The sequence below is a fragment of the Nesoenas mayeri genome (assembly GCF_963082525.1).
Source record: "Nesoenas mayeri genome assembly, chromosome: 3".
Classification (NCBI taxonomy): Eukaryota; Metazoa; Chordata; class Aves; order Columbiformes; family Columbidae; genus Nesoenas; species Nesoenas mayeri.
In genome coordinates this window covers 34,093,204-34,105,658 of record NC_137544.1, presented here as the reverse complement: position 1 = coordinate 34,105,658, position 12,455 = coordinate 34,093,204, and the positions used below count along the sequence as shown (strand labels likewise).

Here is a 12,455-nt window from a genome sequence, read left to right as displayed (position 1 = left end):
ACAACAATTTTTAGGACAGCAACCCATCAGCATCTCTATTTCGTTCATTAAAATAATAAAAGAATAACAACAGCAAAGATATGGAATGTACTTGAATATACTTTATTCTAGCTCTTATTTATGGTCCTTCTGAAATATCTTTTATCTCTGCAAGACTAATGGCTAACTTAGTAGGTAATGGCCTATCCTCCAGAACAGAGCTCAGCCTCTGTTTCACCTTCTTACGCGTTATGTCTATGCAAAGGTTTTCTAGAGGGTGTTCAAGAAAAATAAGGAGTTTCAGAGCATGTCTCAATACTCACCTTATGTTCCCACAAACTCTGTGGGCTTCCTTATGAATTAGTGTCTTCATATAATGATGATAATCGTCATCTTCACTGGTTTGTAACTCCGAGACCATTACTGAAGCTCCTATAAACTTTCCTGAAGAGGGTTACTCCTTGGTACGTAGAGAAGTGACTTGCCTCTATAGGACTTAACACTTCTCTCAGGAACTCAACTAATTTGCAACTATAATCTCACCTATTGCTTGAAAATTTATGAAAATCAAAAAGCTAGATTGCCACCTTGAGCATCAGGAGAGCAGACTTTGGTCTCTTCAGGAATTTATTTGTGAAAATCGAACATGCTATGGCCCTCGAGAGAAGGGTCTGGGAGAGTTCGTTGATTTTCAAGGATCACCTCCTTCAAGCTCAAGAACAGTTTACTTAATGTACAGAGATACAAAAGTGTTGGGAGGCCTGCATGGATGAACAAGGACCTCCTGGCAAAAATAAAAAGGAAGGCTACAACAGGCTCAGGTCAATTGGGAGGAAGCACTTCTCAAGTTGACTCTGCCAAGGAATGTGAAGTGCATCAAGACAGATTTCTACAGGTATATGAGCAGCAAAATGAAGATGAGGAAAAATGTGGCAAGGAAACTGATGACAAAGAACACAGTGCTCTCCTTGCCTTGATCTTTACTGGTAAAACCAGCCTTGCCAAATCCCATGTCCCTGAGACCAGTGGAAAAGTCTGGCATAAGAAACACTTACAAGCAATGGAGAAAAATCAGGTTAAAGAAACTGGAAACACAGAAGTCCATGGGACCTGGCAGCATGCATCTGTGACTGCTGAGGAAGCTGGCCAATGTCATGGCCAGGACACTCAATCATCTTTGGACACTCATGGCAATCAGGAGAGGTTCCTGAGGACTGGAAGAAAACAGAAGTGACTCTGTCTTCAAGAAGGAGCACACAGGGGAATACAGGTACTCACCATAGATTTACAGGCTTGGTAAGTGGACAGTGAGGTGAACTGATATCCGCCTGAACTGCTGGTCTCAGAGTGTTGTGATCAGAGGTATAAAAGCCATCTGGAGGCCACTCACTGAGGGGGCACCCCAGGGGCTGACACTGGCACCAGTACTGTTGAACAACTTCATGAACAGCCTGGACAATGAGAGTTTTGTATCATCTCTAAACTCAGCAAGTTTGGAGATGATACAAAAACAGGAGGAGTGATGGACACACCACAGGTTTGTACTACCATTCAGATGGACCTTAACAGGCTGGAAAAACTTGCCAAAAGGAATCTTGAGTTGCCACAAAGGGAGATGCAAAATCTTACCCCTGGGGAGGAATAACCCTATGCACAGTACAGGCCGGTGGCTGACAGCTGCAAGGCAACTGGGCGGAGAAGAATCTGGGGGCCCTGGAAGATAGCAAGCTGAACAGGAATCGACACTGAGTCCTTGTGATGAAGGTGGCCAACTGTATCCTTGGCTGCCTGAGGGGAAGTGTTGTTGCCAGGAAACTGAGGGAGGTGATCCCTCCCATCTGGTCAGCACTACTTTTTTTTTAAGACAATACACCTAGAGGTTTAATTGTGCTTTACCAACTCAGTTCAGGGATTGACAGATGCCAGGAAATTCAAAATATGCAACCTAAGTCTTCAAAGGCCGCACTGTAATTATGCAGCCTGGGATGTCATTGTTTTCAAAAAAGCAGAAATGCACACACACTTTTTTTTTTTTCCCTTCTATATTTCCTATTTTCTTGATGTATGCCTTTAACTCAATTTATTTCTCCCTATGTGTATCATTATTAGAAGCAAGTGAAAGGAATCTATTCTTACTTAATAGAAAGTTAAACTTGGAGTGGATTCAATAACATTATTTCCTAGGTTTAATTCTGTAATGCCAGTGCTACATGTGTTTCAAATGTTTACTTCAGCAGGAAAGAAGTAATTCCACAAGATATGCAATACAGATTGTGCTGCCATAAATTATTCTGTGACTGTGTATGTGTGCACATGTGTTTACAATTGTGGTTCAGCCCAGCAAACGTATCTTGGACTTGGATGAAATACAGGCAACAAGACTGCAACCAACAATGTCTTAATCTTAAATCTAATCAAGCCATATAAATCATATCCTGCCCAAGCATACTTCAACTTTTCTTTCTGGAATACCTTCAACTTTAGCAAAACATTCTCTGCTGCACAAATCCTGGACATCTGAGCTTTGGTCTCTGCCTTAACACCAATTCAGCAACTCACGTCACTAACACTCAGATCCAAACATGCTCAGTTGCTGCTTGCTTTCTGTCAACCTAACAATGAACAGGAGGTGCTGCCGACATTAGTCCTGAAATCTTCCTTCCCCCTCCGGACACAGCATTAATAGTAGTTTGCTGCCCTGTCAGATCAAGCCTTAACTAGCCACATAAGCGCTGTCACCCAAAATCTAAGCTAAATTTAAGATAAGCTATGAAACCAGATTTAACCCACTGCAGATCTCAGCCGTGTAAACCATAGTCCCAACCTTAGCTACAAAACAAACTCCAGGTAGCCAACCCTTTCATCCCAGATGTAAACCTACTCTATTAATCACTTGTACATCATCTGCATGTTTCAGAGCCAAACATGGGACAGCAGCTACTTTCTGGGTGTGGTGGCATTCGCTATAGCTCATAAGGAAAAGTATGGCTTACCAAAGAAGAACATGCCGAGAACATCAGCAGTTTTTCTATGCTTGATGACATACCATGAGACACTGCAGAAGATATGGCACTGTGCATGTGCTTAATGGTTATAACATCTCACAGTGAGCTAGATAATGAGTTTTTAAAAGTACTTTAACATTTTAGAAAGCACTGAACAAACATCAGTTAATCTTCCTGGTACTGTGATTTAAAGTAGTGACAGTTATGCATAAGCTCTATAGGTAGATAAACACAGCTTCAAAGGTATTTTTAGCAAAAAAACCCCAAACCAATAAACGAGGTTCCAGTGGGGCAAGCTGATGTTCTAAGTAATTTTGTACAGGACTGTCCCACAGGCTTCGAGAGGGGCAGGTGAGTGGGAAGCTAAGAAATCCAAATACATTAATGTGTCCTGTAAAATGAGAAGGATATTGTGAAAGAAAGATGAAGTGATGATTTCAGCAGTATCCACTATCATTCCATAGTTTGCATTTACATTTTTTATACTTAACTAGGCTCTTATTCAAAGTCAGTTTTAATTATCAACTGTAATTACTCTTCCAAACAGAAATCCATTATATCACTAATCTCTAGTTAGAAATTCTGGGGCTACAACTCTTTACTTTTCCACTTTATGAAGATATGAAATACTAAAGCATCAAATAAACTGCAAAGCTAGTTAGTGAAGCTGTACTAAAAGTACTTCGTAATGAAGGCTTTAAACAATTCTCCAAGAGAAGAAAGAAAATCAGAGGGTATATTTGTAACAAAATGTTACCTTGCCTGTAAACTGAACTTTTAAGAGTACATGTGGTATATATGCTAATTCACATATACAACTCCAATATCCAAAAGCACTGAAGAAGGAGTGCTTAACTTTCTGTAACATCATTCCATTTTGCAAATCACAGTCAGTAAGCAAGAATGCACCGTGAAGAAAAGAAGTTAAAAGGAACATTAAAACTACCTATTCGGAGACATAGATTAAGAAATAATCAAGTGGTCTTCCAGACTAGCAGGTATACTACATATGCCACAAAAATCAGATACTTTTCCCTTATTCACATTCTGCTTTCAAGCATGCAAAAGGATTAACTGAGCTGTAAAAAAAGCAATAGCAAAAGGACAGAATTAACACAGAGAATAAGGAAGTTAAAGCAGCTTTCATTGCACTTGTTTTTTATTGTATCAAGAATTCAAATAGGTTTGTTGTTTTTTTTTAAGGCTGCATTTCATGCATGATTCGTGACAAAAATATTTCCAGGAATATTACTTATTTACTTGTTCAAGTATGATATAATCTGATTTCTGTAATTAAGTACTTTGTCAGTATTATGTTTCCATTAATAAGATGATTCACCATTTTTAAGAGTAATAATTCCGTAGTCAACAGTAATATAGAGTTCTCCTCATGTAAACAATACTTGCTGTTTGTATTCCCAAGGACACCTGAGGTTTTCTTATTGTCATCCTCAATTTTGTCAAGCACCTAAATGCAGTCAAAGCCCTGCTACCTTTTAGCTCTGTAAGAAAACTTCTAAACTCCTTTCTCCTTAGTGCTACCGTTTTATGACAGTATGAGAGGAAAGAGAGAAACCACATGAACCATTTGTCATTTTCCAGCTCTGGCATATGCATCTTAAAATCTCATCTGTAATAGGGGATGACATATACAGCAAAAGCAGGTATACACTTCAAAGATGTATGACACACTCCCAATGTACACTGAATCTCAACTGATTCTTTCACTCCTGTTTACAGGGTAAAATTTAATGTTTTTACAAGTGTGTATCTCCAAACTAGGTCTACATCTATGAGACAAAATGCAGATCCACTGATTATCCTATCCAGCCATTGTTTCCTCTGTTACCAGTAGCATCAGCAGTCACATGAAATAAAAATTAATCTTCCATTTACCCGGAGCACTATTATGCAGTATCTTCAACAGCTCGCTATTTGAAATACGTTACAATCTGTACTTACCAGCATAATAAGGAAATAAATGACATCTTAAAAAGGATGAACAGATATGCTGATATAAGTTTAACTATTTTCACGAGGTCTACATATCATCAATCTTTTTTCTTTTACCTGGGTGAAGTATTGGTAATCTGATGCATTAGTAAATTCAACAGTAGAAACTTTTATAGTTTTTATAGCCAAACGTGTTGGATAGCCATTTTAGTACTTTGAACAACAGTGGACTGCAAAATGCATATCGCTTTTCTAGTTCAATAATATTCTCAGCTGTTTTTTTTTTCCAATTAATGATTTTAGGCATTTTCTACCATATCTGGGAAAAGCAGAACAGCTTTTTTCCTAATAAATATAAAAACTCTATTACAACACATATAAACATTATGGTTGAAGAGATTAGAGATATTGCATAAATGAAGTAGACTGCTTGGAAAGAGGAGCTTATCTGAAGAATTCTCCACATCAGACACACTAGCATTTGGAATAAAGCATATGGTGAGTACCATACCTGACCAGAGCATCCACTGGATACAGAATGTCTACATGGAGAATGGCTTATGAAGACAAACCCTGACATTAAAAGCTCAGTTCTTAGCACTTTAAAACTTTCTGTTATCTAGCTGAACATAGCTCCAGGCAAACTCAATTTTGCTGATGGATTTATTACCAATGAGCTGGTACATCCTGACATTCACAATCTAATTTGCAGGCCTGCCAGGAAAAAAAAAAAAAAAGGTTCTCCAATCTCCAGCCACAAGAATATTTCAGTCCTTCATTTGCTTCCATAAAGAAGCCCAAAGGAGGCTTTGGCTTGGTGAAGAGGGGAGCCCAGGGTGGAGCAGGCTTGCAGGCAGGACTTGTGACCCCTCAGGTGACCCAGGCTGGAGCTTCACTTTAATCACATGATGAAGTACTCAAATGAATTAAAGCAAACTAGTAATTTGCTTGAGAGTTTACTCCCATGAAATTCATCTTAACTGCGGAAAAAAAATCAGGATAACTATACTGTTTTACATGTCCCTTCCTTATTTTTATTTTCTATATTAACATATGGGAATATTTGCACAAATATTAAACAAAATTTTATTATTAATACGATAACCTAATGTGAAATATATTATAATATTAATGATTTAGTCAATTAGTGAAAAATATAAAAATCAGAGAAGTAGTATCTATTTTTCCGGTGCAGTTCATACGATACACACTGTGATAAGTAGAAAGGTTTTTGTTAAGCAGCATTTCCAGAAATAATTATCACATACAGAACGTATAAGGGTTTGTAAATGAACATAATACATCTATTTGGACTAAATGCAAAAATGCATAGACTTTAAAACCATTGACTGCACAGCAAATTAAGCAAACCAGAACTTTGACTACTTTCCCCACACAAACTGCAGCTTTTCAAAATCTTATAGTCCTACAAAATGTCAGCAACAGATACACACACAGCTTCTGTGGCTTCAAATTCAGCCACCGTTAACCTTTCACTATTACCAGAAAAAGGCCAACACTGTGATGGAGGATGAACTTTTCAAGATTATTGAGTCATTGGAGTATCCACCTAAGTGCCTGAAGCTCATTTCTTCTACTGATGGTCACTTAAATGCAAGATGTTCTAAAAAGACTCAAAAAGAAACCCCATAAGCTTTGGTAAGATTATATGAAAGTCCTGTTCGAGGCCAAGGTTTGTGGTTGCTTGATCAAGATACATTAATTTTCAAGAAGTGCTTACAATGCTGGGTGAGGAAAATATAAATACATAAATTACTATTTCAGTTAAAAAAAAAAGAGGAGAAAAGAAAAAAGGGTCTACCACATTTCAGTAGCAGAAGGCAAACTGACAACTTAGTGGGAGGAAGCAGAAGGAGAGCAGGAAACTCTCCTGATGGAAACATGGCTCTAAATTCTGGAACATGAGTGAATTAAGTTATTTTGCTGGGTGAACAGAAAAGGGTGTTTAAAGAAAAAGGGTGAAAGTGAAGCTTAAGTGTTTTGTCAGAAGATTTTTCTATGCTTCCTGTTGAACAATAATAAACATAGATTTCCACATTTGTAAAGGTGGGAGGTATTTTGAGGCTCTTGGTAGTACAAAGTCTGAAAATCAGTACTGTGGATGTACTGACAATGGCTAAGATTTGCAGCAAGCACAAATGCAAGGTAATTAAAAGTAGAGAGAGGGAGGGATGCAAGTTACAAAGACTTAACCTGGAAAAGGATTTGATCCTGAAGCTGAAAAAGTCAAATAACAAGTGCATTTTACTGTCCCAAATTTCAGGTCACATATACTAAGTATGAAAAAACAGAATAAATTCACAAGATTTTTTTTTTTTCCCCTCCGAAAAGGACAAATTTCTGTCCCTCTGGAAACTGTCTCCCATTTCCTCCCACTGCACAGATACCTTCCTTTCAGTGCTCAGTACAACTTCCTTCAGTTGCTCCAGGAAGTACAATAGAAGAATTCCATTTCTTGACAGTGTGGGAGGAGGGGGTAAGAAAATCAAACAGCTTTCCCAGAGGTTTGAAAACAAATAAGCAAACAAAGTACACATCAACTAGGGGTATCAAGCCACCTTAGTGAGACTGGCATTTAAGCAATTTATTATATCAGCAGCTTTGGTATAAGAATTGTTTAGGGACTAAATTACAAACTTCTCCATATTTGTATATTAATAGAATCTTTTACTATCTTCCCATACATATATGAATTACACAGCCAGTAATAAAATAATTTACCATTAGAAAAATCAAAAGCACTTGTGTAGTTAAAGAGAATTTTTTACAGTCAAAACCACAAGACACTGATTTCATTCCATTTTCTCAACTGCAAGTTACACAGTTTTGCAGTGTCTCTTACTATTATCTTAAAATCAAATATATGATTCTTTCCAACGTAAAGTGAAGCTAAAGAGGAGTCAAACTTCCTTTAGAAATTTTTAGAAATAAATTTTATGTACGAAATATGAAAGCAATACCTAATTACAGTATGGCAAGGTTAAGTAGTACTGTAGCAACTAACTCAGCACAGTGCAATGCTCAGTGTAAGGTTTTCTTCAGTGTGGAGCTCAGGAGAATTCTGCATTGCCACTGGTAAAAACTCTGCTGAAAGGAGGGATGACTAATTCTGTTAAAACAGGTGAGATTAAATAATGTTAAAAACAAGCAATTCATTTATACTTAAAATCCAATTGTGTTTTGTTTTGATTTTATTTTTATTATACACTTCCCTATCCTTACATTTGTTTAAAGTCTGTTCACTTTTGACTGCCATCAGTAACTCTGGTAAGATACTGGTGACTTAAAATAAGACACAGCTCATGGTCTACATTGTCCAAAACCAGCTTTTATGAAACCTTTTCTGACTATAATTCAAACATACTATAAATTTGGGTTGGAAATTACATTTTCCCTCTCCAGCAGTCCGAACAGAAAAAAACACTCCCCAAAACCATGCTTGGGCCTTTCTCCAAAAGAAAAGATGACAGTACCTGGTGAGCTTGCAAGAGCTGCTCAGCAAATTGACGTACTTCTGATAGTAGAAGGGATATTAAAGAATTTCTTAGTATGTTGTTCTTTCCCAGTAAAACCAGTGTGTGCGATACAGCATGCAGTGCCTGAAACTAAAGAGAAATAATAATAAATTAAAACTTTGAAAATACATCTCTGTCTTTTTTACCTGAAACAATTACCTTAAACAGAAATGGGATTTACATATTAAAATTTTACTGAAAAAAAAAGTAAAACTCAAAATTTTAGAGAGTTTAAAACTCTAGTAATGACATACATATGGGATATATGAGAAACTCACATCCATTACCTAGAAACTTTGCTTTCTCATAAGATTAGCACTACAGGAAACTGTCATATGAACAAATTTCTCCAAAGGTGTGAATTCCCCAGGAGGCGGCTTTTCAGCATTAGCTGTCATCATTCCCATTTGCTGTCACAGAAAGTGGAGGACTACCCTGCACATACATTAATTCTGTTTGTCACAGGTAGACAAGTGAACAAATGAATTCTTTGAAATTCAAATGCATGAGCAAGCTAAGAGCTAAACTGGAGCTTTCTGTCAATAGAGTTATCACGAATAAACTTGATTAAATGCTAACCGATAGAAGATATACTTCAATTCAAACAATTGACTTTCATATTGTTGTTTAACAAGCTGTAACTAAGGCATTTCTCTTGAACCACAGGAGGAGTGATGTGAACTTACATGAGATTGATATTAGTAATATATTATTTTTCCCACAGTCTTTTCTATTAAAAAAACGCCCCATGCAACACAGTAACAAACTGTTTTCTATGTTCCCTGAAATAGAAATGTATAGCCATTATGTAATGAAACACACTGCTCTACAAAGTAAACACATTATTTCATAAAACACTGCTAGAAGAAATTATCATTTTTATATATAAATATATCAGAGTTGTTTCAAAGAAAAAAGTAATATGCATTAAATATAACAACTCTAATTTATATTTTTATATAAATGTATGCCCCTACAATATTAATATTCAGTGACTCTTTGTAGATCAGTATTTTTGACTGACAAAAGGATACTCTGACCCCAATTTGTATGTCTAAGAATAAACACCATGTCTTAACCACTCAAAAGCAGACCATCGCATCCCATTAACAATCTAGTTTATTTCTCTAGCCAGCTCATGCGTACACACACACACACAAATAAAAATACTTGCCCACCATCTGCAAGTTGCATAAGGTAAATGCTGCAGCAAACCATTTGTAAACACACAAAAAGCAGGAATGAGATCTGGTAGTAGTCAGCATGGATTTATTAAGGGGAAACTACTCAACCAACCTGACAGCCTTCTACAGTGAAATGACTGAGTGAGTGGATGAGGGGAAAGCAGTGAGTATCATTCAACTTGACTTTATCCTGGTTTTCAACATTGTGTCCTGTAAAATCATTACAAATTTTTGGGCTATGTAAGAAGACAGCGAGGTAAACTGAAAATTTTGACTGTAAAAGCTGCTAATTAGGTAGCTTCCCACTTATAGTTACTGCTTGTCTGCCTGATCAGATGCTCAAACTCCCCTCCTAGTTGATGCAACACCTATTTACCAGCCCCTTACAGCTGAGGAGCCTGGTTATTAGCTGCCCAAGATGACACAATCTCCCATTCAGAGTGATAACAAACTTGAATAAATCTTGGCTGTTAAGCATCTCACTTCAGCACATAAACCCAAAACAAACATAAAAAGAAAACTGTCAAAGACAGACAAGTCTCATGCTCAGAATCAAATCTGCAGTCAGAGACACAAAGTAAACTCTTCATATTAAAGAGAATTCATAAATTGTACACATATAGCTTTGAAAATCTGTGAGGTAAAAATCATTCATAAATGTATACACCAAAGATTCCATAAAGCTGAAATGTGAAAGGTGAGATAAAAATAGGTTTCTGAACAATTAAAATGATATGAAAGGATAATGTAACACATGCACCTACATACGCTTTGAGGCCATATGAATTAAAATCAGACTGCCATATACTGGAAATGTATCCCTTTCCAAACAAAACAATGAGTCTTTCTCCTAAAAATAATCTAGACATTTACAATTTTGAAAGATCTTCCATAATGACTACTAAAACTGTATGACATAAATGAAGTTTGCAACACCCAGATAGCTCTGTCTTGACAGCACACATGTTCTAAAAGGGTACAACTGCTTTTAAAACATTGCTCAAGGTTTAAACAAAGCTAAAAAATATTACATTTGTTCATTGAAGTCCCCACTCATTTTTATTTATTTTTATAAATTAAGGATGGATACATATTTCTTAGTTCTATATTTTCAGAGCATAACATTAAGTATACTTGCTCATTTGCCTTTGGCAATCAAGTGAACTAGACAATCTGGACTAGGGTTTGTTTAGGTTTTTTTTCACAAAATGTGAGGCAGTCAGGAGACCCCTGAATTCCTGTTTGCTGAGTTACAGCACTCACATGGATATGAGAGGTTCCTGTTCAAATTTATGCTGTCTGAAGTCACAACAATGATCTCTGCTTAGTGCAGATACTTTAATCTTAAATGAATCAATATCCATACACACAGTGTAGCCAGCAGCCAGCTGGTATTCTGTGGCTATGGGAGCTCCTTCTTCCTCTTCACATCACACTTTTGTTGCAAATAACATGCTTCAGAAATCAGTTTCACTTCAATATGAAACAAAATGGAATATAAAGTATTTTGCATGTTTCACATAGGAGAGTGCTTTTTTTCTTTAACAGCTACTCTTGCCCCATGTCTTCCCCAGCCTTTTGTGCCTCTTTACAAAGAAAAAGTGGATAGATTGTTCCTGGGATCCACTGCACTGGGCAGCTTGCAAAATATCAAGTAGCCTTCCACAATCCTTTCTGACCAGCAGTTGCATGTAATGGCTTGAGTACATAAGGGTTTAAAAAACAAAACAAAACAAAACAAAACAAAACAACAGCAGCAAAAAAGACAAAAACAAAAAAACAACAACCAAACAAAAGCCAGCACCTACATAATATATTACATTCTTAACCTAAGCAGAAGTAAAACAAGTGTTAGTTATAATTCAAATTTAAATTTATACAGTAAGACACTTAAGTGTATGGAAATCCACCTTGATGGGATTTTAGTACACAACTTCCTAATTTTCTTGACTAGTATGATTTACCTGTTATGTTCTGGAAGTCTCAAGTATTCTATAAATAATAGCTGCAGCTACCAATAGAAGTAAAGAGAGGAAAAAAAAAAAAAGAAGGCAAAATAGACAATGCCCTTTGTAACCTGATTTCTCCATTCATGAATCACCTCTTTTGGCCTTCAAAGAACACCAACATTTTTTTTTTCTGGTAACAAACCAGTGGAAATTGGTACATGATGACTCTGCAGATGCCCTTTGAATAGATTACATTAAACAAAGTTAAATTCACTCCACCTTGAGAAGATTTTAGATAACAATTAGAAATATCTCTGTACAGATTAGATAAATTTTGCCTAATCCTTTTTCATTAACACTTCTACCCTTCATTGAGAATCGTGAAGAAATCTTATATTACGATGAAAAAAAGAGTTGTATATAACATGGTTAACATCTTTACAAACTAATGGAATTTCATTAGGCATTGGTCAATTACACAGGCAAAACTCACTGATTCAACAATTCAGAGATAGAAATTAAATAGGATTTCTTGCATCAGATGCAAGAAAGTAGTTTTTCAATGCTACCTCTTCCAAAGAGCACACTAAATGTATTTATTTACACACAAACATGATTATTTACAAACAAACATGATTATGATTCTTCTTTTTAAGGCTCTATTTGCTTACATGATTTTTACACAGTGAAACTTTTTGTTGTTGTTGTTATTAATGCTAGCAGATGAGATTTAAGTAAATAGCATCTTTCACAACATTTTTGTATCCTTTCTGGTTTGGCAAGATGTACCACTTTCTAGTTGGAATTTTATAGGAGTAGATGACAGGTGATCTTCAAATTTAAAGACTG

General features: G+C 36.3%; 1 protein-coding gene across 1 annotated transcript in view; it reads right to left on the bottom strand.

The window, feature by feature from the left end:
- MEI4 (meiotic double-stranded break formation protein 4) overlaps nt 1-12,455 on the bottom strand; it is a gene marked incomplete at both ends in the record, with an annotated part of 69,981 nt that overhangs the window by 26,394 nt on the left and 31,132 nt on the right. The window contains one exon of the mRNA XM_080341401.1: nt 8,432-8,563. Within this exon, the coding sequence (XP_080197527.1) occupies nt 8,432-8,563 (132 nt within the window). The remainder of the gene's footprint in view (nt 1-8,431; nt 8,564-12,455) is intronic.